General features: G+C 43.5%; 1 protein-coding gene across 5 annotated transcripts in view; it reads left to right on the forward strand.

Annotated features, from left to right (window-relative positions):
* Positions 1–20764, forward strand: part of DIP2C (DIP2 acetate--CoA ligase C (putative)) — a 390975-nt gene that overhangs the window by 261720 nt on the left and 108491 nt on the right. For all 5 annotated transcript variants that reach the window (XM_045812960.2, XM_087857775.1, XM_045812961.2 and 2 more), the window contains 2 exons: positions 6394–6485; positions 12299–12409. In XM_045812960.2, the coding sequence (XP_045668916.1) occupies positions 6394–6485; positions 12299–12409 (203 nt within the window). The remainder of the gene's footprint in view (positions 1–6393; positions 6486–12298; positions 12410–20764) is intronic.

The raw sequence follows: 20764 nt of genomic DNA on the forward strand, positions 1-20764 counted from the left end.
AGGTTTGTACCTTTGGCGCCCTTCACCCATTTCTCCCTCTCTCCCCCACCTCTGGAAGCACCAGTCTGTTTTCTGTGTATCTATGAGCTTGGTTTCTAGGTCTACAAATAAGTGAGATCATAAGGTATTTGTTTTTCTCTGTCTTACCTTTCACTTAGCATGATGCCTCCAAGTCCATCCATGGTCTCACACATGGCAAGATTTAATTCCTTATTATGGCTGAGTAATATTCCATTGTCTGTATACACCACATGCCCTTTATCCATCCATCCATTGATGGACACTTAGGTAGCTTCCATATCTTCGCTATTATAAATAATGCTGCAGTGAACATGGGGTTCAGAGATCTTTTCAAGTTAGTGTTTTTATTTACTTTGGATAAATACCCAGAAGTGGGATTGCTGGGTTGTAGGGCAGCTGTATTTTTAACTTCTTGAGGAACCTCCATACTGTTTCCCAGAGTGGTTGCACCAGTTTGCATTCCCACCAGCAGTGCACAAGGGTTTCCCTTTCTCCACATCTTCCCCTGCATTTGTTATGTCTTGTTTTTTGGATACTACCCGTTCTGACAGGTGTGAGGTGATATCTCAGTGATTCTGATTTAATCTCCCTGATGATAAGTGATGTTGAGCATCTTGTCATGTGCTCTTGGCCATCTGGATGCCTTCTTTGGAAAAATATCTATTCACTTCCTCTGCCCATTTTTAAATCAGATTCGTTTTTTGCTATTAAGTTGTAGGAGTTCTTTATATATTTTCGATATTAACCCCTTATTGGATAAATGATTTGCAATATCTGTAATTTGCTTTTTCATTGTGTTGATGGTTTCCTTTGCTGTGCAAAAGCTTTTTAATTTAATGTGGTTCCACTTGCTTATTTTTGCTTTTGGTGTCATATCCAAAAAAATCATCACTAAGACTGATACCGAGGAGCTTAGCATCTGTGTTTTCTTCTAGGAGATTTATGGTTTCAAGTCTTATGTTCAAGTTTGTCATTCATTTTAAGTTACTTTTTATGGTGTAAGATAGTGGTTTAGTTTCATCCTGCTACATGTGGCTGTCCAGTTTTCCCACTGCCATTTATTTTTATTGAAGGGACTGCCTTTCCCCCATTGTGTATTCTTGCCTCCTTAGTTGACCATGTAAGAATGGGTTTATTTCTGGGCTCCTTGTTCCACTGATCTGTTTACTGCCAGTGCCACGGTGTTTTAATTACCTTAGCTTTGTAATATAGTTTAAAATCAGGGAGCCGGGTGCCCCTAGCTTTCTCCTCTTACTCAAGATTACTTTGGCTTTTTGGGGTCTTTGTGGTTCTGTACAAATGTTAGGGTTCCTTGTTCTAGTTCTGTGCAAAATGCCGTAGGAATTTTGGTAGCGATGGCACTGAATCTGTAGGTGCTTTGGGTAACGAGGACGTGTAACAATATTACTCCTTCCAGTCCATGAGCGTGGAATGTCTTCACATCTGTTCCTGTCTTCCTCACTCTGTCATCAATGTCATATCATTTACAGTGTATACACCTTTCACCTCCCTGATTAAAATTATTCCTAGCTATTTTATTCTTTTTGATGTAACTATAAATGTTTTCTTAATTTCTCTGATAGTTTATTGTTAGCATATAGAAATGCAGTCAATTTTTGTATATTGATTTTGCACTCTGCAGCTTTACTCAATTCATTGATTAGTTCTAACAGTTTGGTTGTTGGGGTTTTTTGTTGTTTTTTGTTTTTTGTTTTGGGGGCATCTTTAGGGTTTTCTATATATAAAATTATGTAATCCTCAAGTAGAGACCATTTTACGTTTTCCTTTCCAACATGGATACCTTTTATGTCTTTTTCTTGCCTAATTACTTTGGCTAGGCCTTCTAGTACTATGTTGAATAACAGTGGTGAGACTGGGCATCCTTGTCTTGCTCCTGGTTTCAGGGTATATTAGCTGTGGGTTTGTAGTATAAGGCCTTTATTATACTGAGGTATGTTCCCTCTATATTCACTTTGTTGAGAGTTTCTCATCAAAAGAAGATGTTGAATTTTGTTAAATGCTTTTTCTGCACATATGGACATAGGATTTTTATTCATTTTGTTAATGTGATGTATCATGTTGATTGATTTGTTGATGTTGGACCATCCATGTGTCCCTGGAATAAATGCCACTTGATCGTGGTGTGTGATCCTTTTAATGTATTGTTGAATTTGGTTTGCTAGTGTTTCATTGAAGAATTTTGCATCTATATTTATCAAGAATATGGGCCTGGGGTCTTTTGGTTGTTTTGGGGGGCTTTTGGGTTTTGTTTTGTTTGTTTTTATGGTGTCTTTGTCTGGTTTTGGTATCAGGGTAATGCTGGCTTCATAAAATGAGTTTGAAATCATTCCCTTCTCTCATTTTTTTTTTTTTTTGGAAGAATTTGAGAAGGATAGGTATTAAATCTTTGACTATTTGGTAGAATTCACCAGGAAAGCCTTCTGTTTGTGGATTTCTGTTCGTAGGGAGGTTTTTAATTACTGATTAAATCTCCTTACTCTTAATCATTTTATTCAGATTTTATGCTTCCTCATGGTTCATTGTTGGAAGATTATTGGTTTCTGGATTTATTCGTTTCTTCCAGCTTGGCCAGTGTGTTGGCATGTAACTGTTCATGGTAGTCTCTTGTGATCCTTTGTATTTCTGTGGTGTCAGTTATAACTTCTCTTTCATTTCTGATTTTGAGTCCACTCTCCTTTTTTCTTGGTGAGTCTAACTAAAGGTTGTCGGTTTTGTTTTGTTTTGTTTTGTTTTCAAAGAACCAGCTCTTGGTTTTGTTGATCTTTTGTCTTTTTAGTCTCTATTTCATTTAGCTCTGCTCTGATCTTTGTTATTTCCTTCTTTCTACTAACTTGGGTTTCATTAGTTTTTTTCCTAGTTCCTTAAATCATAAGGTCAGGTTGTTTATTGGAGATTTTTCTTGTTTCTTGAGGCAGGTCTGTATTGCCAAGTACTTCTATCTTAAATCTACTTTTGCTACTAACCATAAGTTTTGGCATGTTGTATTTCCATTTTCATTTGTCTAAAAGTATTTTTAATTTCTTCTTCAATTTCTTTGTTGACACACTGGTTGTTTAGTAGCATGTTGTTTAATCTCCATGTATTTGTGAATTTTCCAGTTTTCTTCTTATAATTGATTTCTAGTCTATTACCACTATAGGTCAGAAACGATGCTTAATATGATTTCAGTCTTCTTGAATTTATTGAGACTTGTTTTATGACCTAGTGTATGATCCGGAGAATGTTTCAGGTGCAGTTGAGAATGATGTGCATTCTGTTGCTTATGGATGGAGTGTTCTACATAAATTAAGTCCATCTGGTCTAATGTCTTGTTCAAGGCTACTGTTTCCTTACTGATTTTCTGTCTGGATGATTTATCCATTGATGTAAGTGGGGTTTTAAAGTTCCCTACTATTATTGTATTGCTGTTAATTTCTCCCTTTAGGGCTATTAATATTTGATTTATATATTTAGGTGCTTCTATGTTGGGTACATAAGTATTTAGAAATGTTATGTCATCTTAGTGGATTGATCCCTTTATCATTATGTAATTCCCCTCTTTGTCTTTTATTACACTCTTTGTTGTAAATTGTGTTTTGTCTGATATAAGTATTGCTACCCCAGCTCTTTTTTTTTTTTTTTTTACCATTTGCATGGAATATCTTTCTGCATCCCTTCACTTTCATCTTTGTGTGTCCTTACGTCTGAAGTGAGTCTCTTGTAGGCAGCATATCAATTGTTCTTGTTTTCTTCCCTTTGACCCACTCTGCGTCTTTTGTGTAGAGAATTTAGTCCTTCTACATTTGAAGTAATTGCTGGTAAGTGGTACTTACTGCCATTTTGGTAATTGTTTTCTGATTGTTTTTGTAGGGCCACTCTGTTCCTTTTTTCTTCTTTTCCTTTGTGACTTGATGATTTTCTTTAGCGTTACACTTAGATTTCTTTATATTTTGTGGATCTGCCAGAAGTGTTTCCTTGGTGGTTACCATGACACTTACATATAACAGCTTATTTTTATAAGTCTATTTTACGTTCATAACAACTTATGTTCGAGCACATTCTAAACCTGTACATTTTTACTCCCCCTGCCCACATTTATGTTCCTCATGTCACAGTTTACATCTTTTTATCTTGTATAACCCTGTTTACTACTTTTGTCCTTTAACCTTTATACCAGCTTTATAGAGTCCACTCCCTTTCTATATATTTACTTCACTAGTGGGATTTATACGTTCATGTTTTTCTTGTTACTAATTATCGCCCTTTCTTTTCAGCTTGAAGAAGTCCCTTTAACGTTTCTTATAAGTGCGATTTAGTGGTGATAAAGTCTGTTAGCGTTTGCTCGTACGAAAACGTTTTATCTGTCCTTCCACTCTGAATGATCACTTTCCCAGGAACTCTTCTGGGTGGGAATTTTTTTCTTCCACCTTTATAAATCAGTGAAGAACCGTTGTATCTCCTTTCACTCAAATCAGCAACTTTTTATTTTTCTCCTTGAAAAACATCAAGTATGTTTCTAGTATTTTGCCAAAAGTGTGTTGCGCATGTCAAGCTCTTGGTTGTAAACTGGCTTTTTTATGAATGTATGATGACATCAAAGTTAATATTCCAAACTGAGAATGAAGTTGGAACTTTAACAAAACATAATGGTGCTAATCGTTTGAGTGTAACTGATTTGTTCATACACAGCGCATTGAGTTTTTCAGTTACAACAAATTGATTGTAATTGTTTATTCAACTATCATTCCTTAATATTGTTCCTAAGGCACAAAATATTTGTGTTTTCTTTAGAAGAAAAAAATCACTGAGTAATTTCTAATAGCTAGTGACTTTTTTTTAAAAAGGTTTATTTATTTTAGAGCGAGAGAGCGTGCGCACACGCATGAGCGTGAGTCAGGGGAGGGGCAGAGGGAGAGGGAGAGAGAGAATCCCAAGCAGACTTCCCTCTGAGCATGGCACCCAACCCTCGGCTTGATCCCATGACCCATGAGACCATGACCTGAGCTGAAATCAAGAGTTGGACGCTTAACTAACGTCCACCCCAGCTCCCCTACCTAGTGACTGTTTTTTGGAAAATATATGATCTCCCAACAAAATACCAAGTACTTGTAAGGCAGCCAGTCCTGAGGGCTGCAGTGCTGAGAAGGAGCTAGAGAAGAGGGTGGAGGCATAGCGTAATTTTGTGCTTTTTATGGATTGCCTAGGACATTAATGAAACAAAGACATGTGTTGAGCACATTCTGTAAACTAGAAATACCCTAGGACTTAGAGAAATCAAGATAAAACATTCTGTTTGTCCCCTAATCACTAAGGGGGAGACAAGTTGATAAATCTTGTGGTAGATAAACAGTAATAACCCTAATTTGGATTGCTGCAAAATCCAATGTGAAATAAATTCAGCTTTTTTTTTCATTCAAAACAAATGTTATAAACAAAAAACTTCCAAATTTAGCTTTTACATTTAAAATAGGGAAAAGATTAAAACAGTGATTTATGGGAAAGTTAAAGTTGCTCCTAACTGTTGTTACGATCACATTAACAAAATGTCTAAAGCCTTGCCGGCTTCCTAACACGTGTGGAAGCTGACATCGTGAAGGACCTTTGTGTGTCTGAGACGTCATGTTGGATTTCAGAGTCATTATATTCCGTCTCAGGCTGTGTCCCCGCCTGGGTCACGCTGAGGGAGTATCCAGCACTGGGATGGGGGCAGGACGGGAAAGTTGCAGGTTCTTCAAAGCTGTCCATTCTTTCTTCTGTGGTTTTTTTAAATCCTGGTTTTATAAAATCCAGCTTTGTGGTCCTTTTTTTTCCCGGAGTTCAAAACTTCAGCTCAGAATACTTAGTACCATCTTTAAGTTCCAGCATTCCTCTCCAAAAATCCTGACGCTCTGAGGCTAGGAAGGTTGGATGCAGAGAAACTCAGGACTTGGGGAGGGAGAGGGCAGGCTGTACAAAGTGTGTCCCAAGTCCTTTGCGTGCATTACGGTCATGTGAGCTAGGACCTACTAACGGAGGAGATGTGTCATTTTGCATAATGCTAATCAGCAGTAGGCGCTCTTGCTGTGATCCCTGCCCTGCTTTACTCCCTGGAAACCTTCCCCTACAGCTTCTGTGATGGTAAGTTTCTTGTGGCTCTGCTGGAGCTATTTGCACGCAGAGAGTATTTGTATCAGTACCTTATTCCAGTGTTGAGGCTTCTCAGACTTCATGAATCAGAGCTGTGGCTCGCATTTTCCTTCCTGATTCCAGGGACGCAGGATAACTGGAAGGCTTAAAATAAACTTGTACTCTCTCCGGTTTAGTGTGCACATTGACACGTAACTGAAAATGCACGTGTCCGCTTACTTGTGTCTTTGTCATTTATATTAATAGGCAAACTGTGGACAAGAAGTATGAAGGTTGCTTACAACATCCTGCATAAATTAGGTACAAAGCAAGAACCGATGGTACGACCTGGAGACCGGGTAAGTGCTCGTTAAGTTACTACACCTGCAGATCATCGGTCCTGTGCAGCAAAGACACCTGCTGTCGGAAGTCCCAGGGTTCAGTGTCCCCTAATGCTAATGGTCCTAGATCAGGCTTTGTTACATTAACTGAGAATTAGGATTAATTGCACAAGATGTCATTAACCTCCCCAGCAATGCCATGAGCTAAGCTGGAGTCCTCCTGTTTTATCCGTGAGGACACTCGGACTGGCGAGGTCAAGTGTCACATCGGGGAAGGCATGTACCTAGGAAGTGGCTCAGCCAGCACTCACGTCCGTGCCCGTCAGAGCCCGGAGCCTGTCCTCCAGCCACGGTCCTGATGTCGCTGTGCCCTCTACCTGCGCGGGCAGGACAGCGATTGTAAAACTGTGCTTGTGTTCGCCGGTGAGCCTGACCGTCTCGGCAGCACGTTGCTGGTCCCATTCCGTTCCCGGTGTTAGATTTCTGGACAGAGGCTACTGTCTTTTGTTGATAAGCAAATTTTTATCCTTACTTGATAAGTTACAGAGAGTGGATGTTAGTATTTCTATTGCAGTGTTATACCCAGAGCACTTAATAACCTTGTCCAGCTTTATAGCCCAATTTAGGTGTGGGGCTGGGCTTAGAACCAGGTTTTCTTGCTTTCAAATGTTGCACCTTTTCCCCCTTTGCTGCTTTGTACCTTCAGCCCCAACACTGAGTTACCCTACCTAGGCCCAAAGAACTCTAATTGAATTTGGTAAAAATACTGCCAAGCACCAAACCAACAAACACAAGCTGCAATTTACTTAAGATATTATAGAGAAATGGGCCCATCATGAGGAATTTTTTAAAAGATTGCCACAGCCTTGTGTGGTGGGCTGCGAATCTTGACATTTTTTTTTATTAAACAGGTTTAACCTCTGGCTTTTAACTGTCAGTGATAGGTCTCACCACTTCCTGATTGTAAAACTTGCTACAAAGCTACGGTCCTCAACACGGTGCATTACTGACGTGAAGACAGACGTGTAGACGGTGGAGTAGAGAGCCCAGAGAGAAACCCTCGCGTGGGTGGGGGGAATGGTTTTCATTAAGAATGCTAGGACGTGGAAAGGGCAAGGACAGTCTCTTCAACAAATGGTGCTGGGAAACTGGGCACCCACAAGCAGAAGGAGAAAGTCGAACCTTTATACCATCGAGTAAAAAATTAACTCACAATGGATCAAAGACTCAAGAACAAAAACGATAAAGCCGTTAGAATAAAACATGGGGGAAAGCTTCATCACACAGGATGTGGCCGTGATTTCTTAGGTGACGCTGAAAACACAGGCAACAGAAATGAAAACATAAATCAGAGTAACCCCTCTGTGCGGCAGGACGCTACCGAGAGTGAGAGGCAGCCTACGGGACGGGAGAAGATGTTTCTACAAATCCTGTATCTGGGAAGAGCTTAGCCTCCAGAACATGTAAACAAAACTGCAGTTCAGCAACACCCAGAAATAGAAGGTTAAGAAACGGGCAGAGGACCTGAATAGACACTTCCCCAGAGAAGCTGTGCGGGAGGCCAGGAAGCACCTGAAAAGATGCTCCACACCCCTGCTCGTTCGGGGACGAGTCTGGTAAAACCGCCGTGACACAGCACGTCGGCACGGCGGCAAGAAGGAGGAGACGGGAACCTCGGCGCTGCCGGTGGGAACGTCCCCGGTGCGGCCGCTGGAAAACGGTCTGGGGTGCCCTGGGCAGCTCACCCAGAACTACCACGTGATCCAGCAGGCCCCCTCCCCTTCCCGAAGAAGTGAAAGCAGGGGCTTGAGAAGTACGTCTACGCCAGTATTCAGAGCAGCGTTATTTACAAAACCAAACAGGGGAAGTAACTCAAGTGTCCGTGGACAGATAAGCGGAGAAACGGAGCGTGTACACGCAGGACTATCACGCAGCCCTAAAAAGGACACGAAACCCTGGGTGGGCCTGGGGGGTTTTATGCTACGTGAAACGAGGCAGCCACCAGGGCCAACGTAGCAGATGCTTAGGCCAGTGAAATTCTAGGGGACAGAAGCAAGGGGGCTGGAGGGAGGGGTTGAGGGAGGAGGAGAGGCTGGGCCGGGGCTGGGGAACTGGCGCTTCAGTCGAGGAAGGCGAGAATCCTGGGGCTGGTTCTGGATGGTGGGGGCTGCACGGCGGGACGGAGGTCCTTACTGCCACTGAGCCGTGCGTTTGGAAATAGCTGAGACGGTCTGTTGTAATGCGATGTCCCCCTCAGCTCCAGTTTGCTGGACAGTCTTAGGCTCTCGGTCGAGTGACTCGTTAAAAGTTCTGTGTGGCTCCAGACTGTTGAAGTTCCCTGACGATAACGAGGACACAGCAAAGCACGTCTGTTCAGCTAAGATGCCAGGAGGAATTGGGGGGCCTGGTTTTGACAGAATAAACTGTGCAAGGAGGTTTCTCGGCAAAGGCTGATGTGAATTGTGTGAGGGGAGCTACTCAGTTCTGTTAAACATCATCGTGTGGTTAGCGTCGGGCACGTGCATATCGGTGCTTTAATTAAACAAACGTGACGATAGCCGTCAATGGATCACAACCTTCTGTTGCAATAAACAGAATTTTTTACCCTCTTTCAAAATGACTTTTGAATAAAACATAGTTTTCCCCAGAATAATGAGCATATTCAGTCTTTGACAAAAAAATTTAGACATTTTTCATGTGGGTGACCTTATTAACGCAGTTTGGGGAATTACCTTGGGCCTTTCAAAGGCATTTATGTGCCTAAGCTGAATAGTGTTTTGGGATGTGTGGTGGGAGCGTCGGAAGATAGGAAGATGCTTGCAGTATGAAAGCGTATACAGACACGTTAGTGATAATTAGCGTGTCTATAAGTGGGAGAGTGAAAGGGGCCCCAAGGAGGCGTAGCAGTGGGAGATGCGCTGTCTGGGAAGGGGAGAGAGCGAGCTTTCTCATTCGGGAGGAGCCCGCCACCTGAGAAGTCTTCCCAGAGAGAAGCCAGCTTGCAGGCCGGCGTGGAAGGAGCCGAGGCAGGAAGGTGTGCCGTGCACAAGCGGGGGTGCGGCCGCCCCTGGCGCGGGGGAGCCGCGGGCGGGCTGAAGCAGGAGGAATCGATCTAACGAGGTGGGACTCGCAGATGCTGGGGACGCACCTCCGCGTCTGGGCTGCTGCCGTGCCCTGTGGGTAACCAGGTCTGGTGAATCCTCAGAGGAACACGTGGAGCAGGGAGTGGAGGGGGCTGCGTGGCTTTATGAGAACCAGACCCCCGAGTGTGTGGGCTGCGGGGGGTCACTGCGGAGCCACCGGCAAGACAGGGCGTGTGACTGGTTCGGAAATGGAAGGAGGGCTTCCCGTCTTGAAATGGCAACACCAAACAACAACAAAAACTTTCCGGTTTTATTCTGAGTCTTCAGGTGTCTGACCCCTTCTGTCCATTACTCTGATGTTGCTGAGAGAGAGAATAATGTCCAGTTTTATGTTCTGTCTGTGTTTACGTTACGGTGGCACGTGGCATTTCATCCTACTTAGCACAGCTCTGCAGGGTTATGTCACGTAGCACCGTCAGCACGAGCCGCAGCGACACGGCCGCAGCGTTTGAAATCCCAGGTCAGGCCGGTGTTCGCCTGACCGAGCTGGGCTGGTTCCAGCCCCGGATCGCACATACAGGACGGGTCTGGGCTGGCAGTGTCACTGTGTTGCTCCCGGTTCTCTGCTACGGGTGAGGACGCCCCTCCCGGACAGGTGCTTCAGGAAGACAAGTCCGTGTTTACCTGGTCCCTTAGGAACAGGTGCAGCCGTCAGCTTTGGATGGAAGCTCGACGTCTTCTGTGTTTTTACTGCAGCTGGAACGACTCCCTCAGACTTCTTGGTCTGTCTCAGGGAGAGGAGCCCGTGGCCGTGGTTCTCGGGAAACTTGCGAACTCTCACTTGAATATTGTTGCTTTGCCGACTGCAGATCTAACAGCAGGTGCTGTGACCTCAGCCTACCAGTTGAAGGCAGGACACCTGGGGCTAAGATAAACCTCAGAGACGTACAAATAAACCCTCTTATTCCTTCTGGAAGGTCCTGCTAATGGTTGCCTGCCCTCTGGCTGGGACAGAATAAGTCACTTCTCAGGGTTTCTCAAACACAGTTCATCAGTACTGCGGGATGGCTGTTACTGGCCTTACAGGGCTTTGGTCTCTCATTTTGCCAGTTTTAATCAACTGCAGGAATGCCATAGAGAAAGGAAACCTTCAGTTAATCCCAAACTTAATTTTTTTTCCAGCAGCTCTCCTGTGTGGCAAAATTTCCAACATGGCCAAATTTAAGATGTGGCCCGTTCTGTTCCCACCTGCAGTCTGAATCCCTTTGTGCCAATTTGATTTCTTAAATATTGAGATAGAGCGTCTTATCCAGCTGTTCATGGCAAAACTAATAACTGCTAGGTAGGATATTATTGGAGAAAAAACTGGTTAAACTTCCGAGTGAGGTAATGCAGAAGTGATCTCTGCACCTTAAATCATGGGGCCTGTGAGCTTATGATCACGCAGCAAACAGTTGTCTGCGGGGAGGAGAGCAACACGGACGCGGGACCGGCATGCGGGAGTGACAGGCTGGCGTGGGCGTGGGGTTCCGCAGAGCAGAGCAGGGAGTGTGGACGTAGGATGGCTACGGTTTGCCCAAGGAGGCTTCCTGAACGAGACACGGGAAAGGCTGCCCCTGGAGGAGCCACAGCGACAGAGAAGCAAGTTTGGGTCCACGGCCGACGGGGTCCATGGCAGACGGGGTCCACGGCAGACGAGCTGCACGGACACTTACGTTGGATGACATATTTGTGGGATAGTAGGTGCCAACATAAAGGAAAGTTTTGACAAATGTGCATAAAACACTAACTGGCAATAAAAACAAAACAGAAATTACATCAAGTCTTTGCGTGAGGTGTGAGAGTTAATGCTATCAGATATATTTAAAATTCATCGTGATTTTAGGGCATGTGTGAAAACACAGGTAAATAGGCAAGGGGAACGAAAGTGCTTGATGTAAGGAAGAGTCATCACAAGCCATCCTGTGGAAAAGTCATTCATCATTAAGACAGCCTCAGGGCTATCAGCAACGTAGTTTAAAAATCACACTATCCGTGGGGATTTAAAGTGACCCGACTTGGATAACTCCATGCGAATTGCGCCCTCCACTCCCGAGGCCACGTGGGAAGGCAGTGGGTAGAACAGGGGAGCGGGCGTTCACGGAAGCCTCCTGTGTGAGGGCCAGGCTGGTTAACGTTCACGTCTGCAGCCGTGCGCCGGGCCTCACGCTGAGCCCTTACCGCCGTCTCAGGTGACCTTCCTCACGACACTAGGACACAGGTAGGAAAACTAAGGCCCAGAGAGGCTAATACTGGCCTGGGACCAGAGCAGAGTCCTGTGTGGGTCCACCCGGGACTGTCAGCCCGCCCTCGGGAGGAAGCACACTGGCGAAGGCCACGTGGGCACACGAGGGAGCACCTGCTGAGCCCAGGAGAATGGTGAGAAGAAGGTGGTGTTGCCCCATGATGGCTCACAGTGAGCAAAGGTGCACGGTAGGGAAGGTGATGTGCAAACAGTCGGGATGGCTATATCCCTGGGCGATTCTAGATGACCGTCAGTAATGTGTGCAGCTCCGCATACATTAAGGGAAGAGTACATGTTAATTACCGAAAGGTATTATCCGGTACACACCTAATTTTCGCTCCAGACTCTATTCTTACTTAGAGCGTGAGCCCTGCAGACTGTGGCGATTTGCCTCCCTCTTTGGTATTTTGAAAGCTGGTGGCATCAATTGGATGGTTAATCCCTCCCGCTCTGTGTCCATGCAGGTGGCGCTGGTGTTCCCCAACAATGACCCTGCTGCATCCATGGTGGCCTTCTACGGCTGCCTGCTGGCCGAAGTTGTTCCTGTGCCCATTGAAGTCCCACTCACGAGAAAGGTAAAGAGCGTGTGGTTAGTCAGGCCTGTCACCACTGGGGAGTGTCAGGCTCGGCCGCAGTGGAACGTTCTGTTGTGAGGTCAGAATGCGTAGGCGGCTGTTTTTTAAATGGCTTTTCATTTCAGCAGAATGTGGATCAAGAAGCACAGAGATGTTTTTGTTGTTTCTGAGGCTCTGTGCAGGTTTTCGTCAGCCGTGTTGGTAGAGGGAACAGTTCCCGACAAGCACACCTCAGCGGCAGGATTTAGCATGAGCAGCTCCCCGGGGGTGGAGCTTCTGGGCGATGGTAACAGAGCGCTGATGGGGGCCGTGCAAGACGGTGGTGCAGGAAGATGCGGAGCTCACCTCTTCCCGTGGTCAGCCCACATCTACAGCTACATCTGGAACAACTCCCTCTAAAAAAAGACCTGAAAACGAGCTGATCAGCTCCTTCACGTAAAGTGAGGGCAGTGGGAGAGGCAGAGATGCTGTCTCACCAAACACCCCACCCCTGCACTGCAACCCACACGTGGGAAGGATCTCACAAATTTGGAGCACTCTCCTGGAGTGAGGGTTTCGTGCCCAAAGTCAGGCATTCCAATCCTTGGAGCCTGCACCAGGGAGATGAGCTCCCCAGACACCTGCCTTTGTAAACATTAGTGCTTGCGTCCAGCATCCTCATGGAGCTCACGCTCAACTCACTTGTCCCACGGCCCCGTGCAAAAGGAGCAGTTTGAAAAGTGATTGCGCTCTGTGTGAAGAAGAGTCATTTGCTAATCTTAGAGCATCTTCCAGAGGGGCAGGGTGGGGACTCTCTGGGGACAGAGGCACAGATATGCACCATTTTTGCGCTTTGCTTCTACCTTGGTACTGTGGCTCTGCTAAAGCCACCAGGTGTACCCAGGCCCCCGTGCACGCCTGCTGCATCAGTGAAGCCAGTGTGCACGCCACAGCCCCACACTCTCCTGGTGCCTTGCTAGAGCTGGCAGGTGCACACAGACCACACGGGGAACACCCATGCATGCCTGGCTCTGGTAGCCCGGGGGCTTGCACATCTGGGCCCCACAGGACTGTATCACTTGGAGAGAGTTCTTGACAGTTGGCCACCCCAGGGCACTGCACGGACAGCACCCTGAAACACATGCCCAGTCTGTCTGTGATCAAGGTCTATTTACTTGTCCTGGGGCTGCAGCATGAGGCACAGGCTTCAGGTTTGGCACACATTTGGAGACTACGGAGGGACTCTCAAGAAACACAGATGGGGGACAACTTCGCACTCTCCCTTGACCTTGCTATAGCTCATGGGCACCTCCCAGAAAGAAGCTATACACTCATCTGGAGCCCTGATGCTTGGAACTGTAGCCCAGGAGACCCTCCAGACGTCCTGGTCTGGAGGCCAGCAGGGTTATGATGGTGATCCCACAGGACTGTATATATTAACGTACATTGAAAGCTGCTGCCTAAGAACCTGGCTTCTGGTCAGCCTGAAACTGGGTGCTCAGTAGATTCCTCCCTTTGGAATGTGGACGGGTCTTGGTACACCCTCAACAATGGGAACATATCAGGAATAAATCTGGCTGCTTAGAGAATCAGAAAAGTTCAAGAGACAACCAAGGACCAGGCTGCATGTGAAGAGTCATCACTTGCACGGAGACACTGGGAGAGGTGGCTGCTCCCCTTAGTACAGAGTCAAACAAAATGAAGACACAGAGGAATTTGTTTCAGAAAAAAGAACAAGAGAAAACCTTAATGAAGTGGAGACAAGTAATTTACCTGATAAGTAGTTCAAAGTAATGGTCATAAAGACAGTCACTGAACTCCAGAGAAGAATGGATGAACACAGTGGGAACTTCAACAAGGAGATGGAAAACAGAGGGAATACCAGACAGGAGTCACAGAGCTTAAGAATAACATAACCGGGGCGCCTGGGTGGCACAGCGGTTAAGCGTCTGCCTTCGGCACAGGGCATGATCCCGGCGTTATGGGATCGAGCCCCACATCAGGCTCTTCCGCTATGAGCCTGCTTCTTCCTCTCCCACTCCCCCTGCTTGTGTTCCCTCTCTCGCTGGCTGTCTCTATCTCTGTCAAATAAATAAAATCTTAAAAAAAAAAAAAACAAAACAATAACATAACCGAACTGAAGAATGCCCTGGGAAGTTCCCACTCGATGAAGCAGAAGAAAGCATCAGTGATCAAGAAGACAGGACAGTAGACCTCACACAGAGCAGCAAAAAGAAACGAAATCAATTTATTTTAAGTTAAGATCACTTCAGGGACCTGTAGGACAACATCAGGTGGAACAGCATTCATATTAGGGAGTCTCAGAAGGAGGGGAAAGAGAGAGGGGCAGAAAATGTGATTGCAGAACTAATAGCAGAAACATCCCTAACCTAGGGAAAGAAACAGACATCCAGGTCCAGGGAGCCTGGGGAGCTGACAGTAAGATGAATCCAAAGAGTTCACAGCAAGACACATTATAATTAAAATGTCAAATGTTAATGAGAGAATCTTAAAAGCAGCAGGAGAAAAACAATGTGTTACATACAAGGAAACTGCTAAGGCTCTCAGCAAATTTTTCAGCAGAAACCTTGTGGGCCAGAAGGGAGCAGCAGGATATATTCAAAGTGCTGAAAAGAAAACCTACCATCAAGGATGCTCTGCCCAACGGTGACAATTCTGTCATTCAGAATTGAAGGAGGGATGGTTTTCCAGACAAGCAAAACCTCAAGGACTTCATCACCGCTAAACAGGCCCTATGAGAAATGTTAAGGGACTTCTTTAAGCTGAAAAGAGAGGGCATTGATTAGTAACAAGAAAATAAATCAGAGTATAAATCTCACTGGTAAAGGTCAATGTAGAGTAAAGGTAATGGATTAATTACTTAATAAAACTAAAACTTAGAAGGTTAAAAAGACAAAAGTAGTAAAAATCATGAAAACTCCAATACTTAGTTAAGGAATACACAAAGTAAAAAGATGTAAGTGTGATATGAAAACATTAAATAGGAGGAGGGCAGGTAAAGTCAGTTTTAGAGTATGTTCACACTTAAGTTGCTATCAAATTAAAATAGACTAAGATACACACACACACGTGTGTGTGTGTGTGTGTGTGTATAGACTGTTGTATGTGAACCTTACGGTGACCAACAAGCAAACACCTCTAGTAGAGACACGGAATATAAAGGGAAAGGAATCTAAGTGTAACACCAAACAAAGTCATCAAATCACAAAGGAAAAAGAGAGGAACAAAGGGACAGAGAGGCCCTACCGAAAACAAGCCAGAAAATAATTAACAAAATGGCAATAGGAATCTACTTATCAGGAGTTACTTCAAATGTAGAAGGACTAAATTCTCTAATCAAAAGACAAAGAGTGAGTCAATGGGAAAAAAGCAAGAGCAATCCTTATGCTGCCTTCAAGAGACTCACTTCAGACCCAAGGACACACAGAGGCTGAAGTGAAGGGTTGCAGAAAGATATTCCATGGAAGTGCAAATGGGAAGAAAGAGGAAGAGCTGTAGTTACACCAGACAAAATAGACTTTACAACAAAGACTGTTAACAAGAGACAAAAAGGGGGATTACATAATGATAAAGGGATCAATCCACGAAGACGACATAATATTTGTAAACATTTACGTACCCAGCATAGGAGCACCTAAATATATAAAGCAAATATTAATAGACCTAAAGGGAGAAATGCAGTACAGCAGTAGTAGGGGACTTTGATATCCCACTACACCAGTGGACTTAATTTATGTAGAACATTCCATCCATAAGCAACAGGTTACACATTCTTCTCAAGGGCATTTGGAATGTTCTCCAGGATAGATCCCATGTTAGGCCACAAAGCAAGTCTCAGTAAATTTAAGAAGAGTGAAATCCTATCAAGCATCTTTTCTGACCCACAGTGGTATGAAACTAGAAATCAGTTACATGAAGAAAACTGGGAAATTCACAAATATGTGGACATTAAACAACGTGCTACTGAACAACCAGTGAGTCAATGAGGAGCTCAAAGGAAAAGGTGGGGGGAAAAAAAAAAAGAACAGCTTGAGACCAGTTTAAAAAAAAAAAAAGAACATACAAAATCTGTAAATTCAGAAGAAGTGGTTCTAAGAAGGAAGGTCATAGTGATACAGGTCTACCTTAGTCCATGAGAAAAATGTCTAATAATCTAAACTTAAACCTCAAGGAACTAGAAAAAGAGCAAATGAAGCCCAGAGTTAGTAGAAGGAAGGAACAAAGATCATCGTGGGAATAAATGAAATAGAGACTATAACGAGACTAGGGGAGAAAAATCAATGGCACTAAGAAGCTGGTTCTTTCAAAAGATAAGCGAGGTTGATACCCTTTCAGCTGGACTCAGCAAGGAAACAAGAGGACAGGTCTCCAATATAATCAGAAATGAAACAAGTGACAGCCGACACCAGAGAAGGACAAAGGGTTATGAGAGACTCCTGGGAACAACCGTATGCCAACACATTGGACCCCAGTTCCTGTATACCTTCACTCTCCAAGGCCGAGTCATGAAGAGCTAGAATATCTGAATACCGGTTAGTAGTAAGAAGAGTGGCTCTGATCAGCAACCTCCAGCAAACAGAAATCCAGGACCGGAGGGCTTCACTGGTGAATTCCACCAAACATTCAAACAGATTTAATACCTATCCTTCTCAGACTCTTCCAAAACATTGAGAGGAAGGGAAGCTTCCAAACTCATTTTACGAGGCAGCTTTACCCTGATACCAATACCAGATAAGGACGCCATAAGTAAACAAAATTACAGGCCAATATCCCTGATGAACATACATGCAAAAATCCTCAACCAAATATTAGCAAACGGAATGCAATAATACATTAAAATGATCATATTCCATTATTTAGTGGGATTTAGTTCAGGGATGCGTGGATGGGCCAACATTCATGAATCAGTGTGACACGCCACATTAACAAAATGAAGGTTAATCATATGATCATAGATACAGGAGAAGCATTGGCAACATTCAAAAATTTTTTTACGTTTTTATTCAAATTCTAGCTAGTTAACATGCAGAGTTACATTACTTTCAGGTGTACAGTGTAGTGATGCAACAGTCCCGTACAACACCTGGTGCTCATCAAAGCAAGTAAACTTCTTCATCCTCATCACCTGTCTCACATCTCACCCATACTCCAGCACCCCCCTCCCCAACCATCAGTGTGTTCTCTACACTTAAGAGCCTGTTTCTCGGTTTGCCTCTTTTTCCCACCTTTGCTCATTTGTTTTGTTTCTTAAATTACACATATGATTGAGTCATATGGTCTTTGTCTTTCTCTGACTGACTTATTTCACTCAGCATAATACTCTCTAGCTCCATCCATGTTGTTGCAAATGGCAAGATTTCATTCTTTCTGATGGCTGAATAATATTCCATTATATATACCATATCTTCTTTATCCATTCATCAGTTGATGGACATCTGGGCTGTTTCCATAATTTGGCTTTTGTGGATAATGCTGCTTTAGACATCAGGGTGCATGTATCCCTTTGAATTAGTATTTTTGTATTCTTTGGGTAAATATTTACTAGTGCAACTGCTGGATGGTAGGGTAATTCTATTTTTAACTTTTTGAGGAACCTCCATACTGTTTTCCAGAGTGGCCGCACCAGTTTGCATTCCTACCCACAGTACAAGAAGGTTTCCCCTTTCTCCACATCCTCGCCAACACCTGTTGTTTCTTGTGTTTTTTATTTTAGCCATTCTGACAAGTGTGAGGTGGTATCTCATTGTGGTTTTGGTTTGCATTTCCCTGGTGATCAGTGGTGGTGAGCATCTTTTCATGTGTCTGTTGGTCATCTGTATGTCTTCTTCAGAGAAATGTCTATTTGTCAACATTCATTTTTGATTTAAAAAAAAACTCAGCAAAGTGAAGCTAGAGGGAATACGCTTCAAAATAATAAAGGCCATGTATGACAAGCCCACAGCTAACCTTTCACTCACTTGTGAAAAGCTGAAAATTTTTCTTCTCGCCACTTCTATTCAACATAGAATTGGAAGTCCTAGCCAGAGTAGTTAGGCAAGAAAAAGATGTAAGTGGCATCCAGATTGTTAAGGAAGAGGTAAAACAATCTCTATTTGAGGATGACATGATTTTAGAAGACTCTACAAAAAAACTATTCCGATTATTCAGCGAATTGAGTAAAGTTGTAGGGCAGAAAATCAACATATAAGAATTGATTTCATTTCTATATGTTAACAGTGAACAACCAGAGAAATTAAGAAAACAATCCCATTAATACTTACATCAAAAAGAGTAAAATACCTAGGAATAAATTTAACCAAAGGGAAGAAAGACCTATACTCTGAAAATCATAAGACATTGATGAAAGAAATTGAGGAAGACACAAATGGAAAGATATTCCATGCTTATGAATTGGGAGAAATAATATTGTTAAAATGTCCATATTACCCAAAGCAATCTACAGATTCAGTGCAATCTGAATATTAAAATTCCAATGGCACTGTACACAGAAATAGAACAAACATTCCATAAATTTATATGGAACCACAGAAGACCCCAAGTAGGCAAAGCAGTGTTGAGTAAGAAGAACAAAGCTGGGGACACCCGGCTCCCTGGTTTTAAATTACATTACATAGCTGTAGTAATTAAAACAGTGCGGTATTGTCAAAAAACAGATAGTAGGTTAGTAGAATGTAATAGCCCAGAAATAAACCCACACATATATTGCCAATTAATTTAGGACAAAAGATCCAAGAATACACAATGGGAAAAAGACAGTCTCTTTAATAAATCACATTGGGGAAATTGGACAGCCACATGCAAAAGAATGAAACTACACCCCTATCTTACCCGCTACACAAAAGTTACCTCAGAATGGATTAGAGACTTGAATGTAAGACCTGAAACCATAAACTCCTAGAAGAAAACATGGGCTCCAAGTAAGCTGCTTGACATCAGTCCTGGTGTGATTTTTTAGATCTGACACCAAAGGCAAGGACAACAGAAGCAAAAGCAAACACGTGGAACGGCGTGCAGAGCAAAGGAAGCCATCAGCACAAGGCAAAGGCAGGGTGCCGTTCCTACGGAAAGGGAGAAAATGCTTGCAAATTGTGTATCTGATAAGGGATAATATCCAAAATATATCTAGAATTCATACCACTCAATAGCAAAAGACACAATCCCATTAAAAAAGAGGGAGAATATCTGAAAAGACATTTTTCCAAAGGACACACATAGACGGCCAACAGGCCAAAGACACGCAGCATCACTAATCATCGTGGAAATGGGGTTTAAAGTCACAATGAGGGGCGCCTGAGTGGCTCACTCAGTTGAACGTCTGCCTTGGGCTCAGGTCATGATCCCAGGGTTCTGGGATCGAGTTCCACATGGGGAGCCTGCTTCTCCCTGTTCCTCTGCCTGCCACTCCCCCTGCTTGTGCTCACTCTCTCTCTGTCAGATAAATAAATAAAATCTTTAAAAAACACACACACACAATGAGGTATCACTTCATACCTTTTGAAATGGCTAATATTAAAAAGATAAGAAATAGCAAGGATTAGCAAGGGTGTAGAGAAAAGGAAACCCTCGTGCACTGTTGGTAGGGATGCAAACTGGTGCAGCCACTGTGGAAAACAATATGAAGGTTCCTCAAAAATTCAGAATAGAGCTACTGTACAATCCAGCAATTACAGTAGGTATTTTTCTAAACAAAAATGAAAACACTAATTTGAAAAGATATATACACCCCTATGTTCATTGCAGCATTATTTACAGTAGTCAAGACAGGGAAACAACCTAAGTGTCCATCAGTGGATGAGTGGAGAAGAAAAGGTGGTGTACACGTCCATCACTCAGCCATAAGAAGGGATGAGATCTTGCCATTTGCAATGACGTGGAGGGACCTTGATATGCCAGTTGAGATAAGTCAGAGAAAGACAAGCACCATATGATTTCTCTTAAATATGGGATCTAAAAAACAAAAAACAAACTCATAGATAGAACAGATTGGTGGTTGCCAGTGGCGGTGGTTGTGGGGAGTGTGAAATGGCTGAAGGGGATGGACAGGCACAGACTTCAGTTTAAATAAATCAGTCGGTATATGGTGACTGTATACAGTGATAGTACTGCACATTTGAAGGGTGTCAAGAGAGTAAATCTTTAAAGTTCTTTTCTTTCGTAGTGATAATTTTGCAGTGTATACAAATATTGAATCATTGTTTTACATCTGAAACTAATAGAATGTTATATGTCAATTATACCTAAATTTAAAAAAAAAGAACATTGAGTTTAGTAATCTGTCAGTATCTCAGTGTTTGATTATCTCATTCCTCAGGGTCATTACATGAGAAATCTGGATAGATGATAGGGTGTTGGTTG

Source organism: Ursus americanus, chromosome 31 (genome assembly GCF_024610735.1).
Source record: "Ursus americanus isolate L20-20 chromosome 31, mUrsAme1.1.p, whole genome shotgun sequence".
Taxonomy (NCBI): domain Eukaryota; kingdom Metazoa; phylum Chordata; class Mammalia; order Carnivora; family Ursidae; genus Ursus; species Ursus americanus.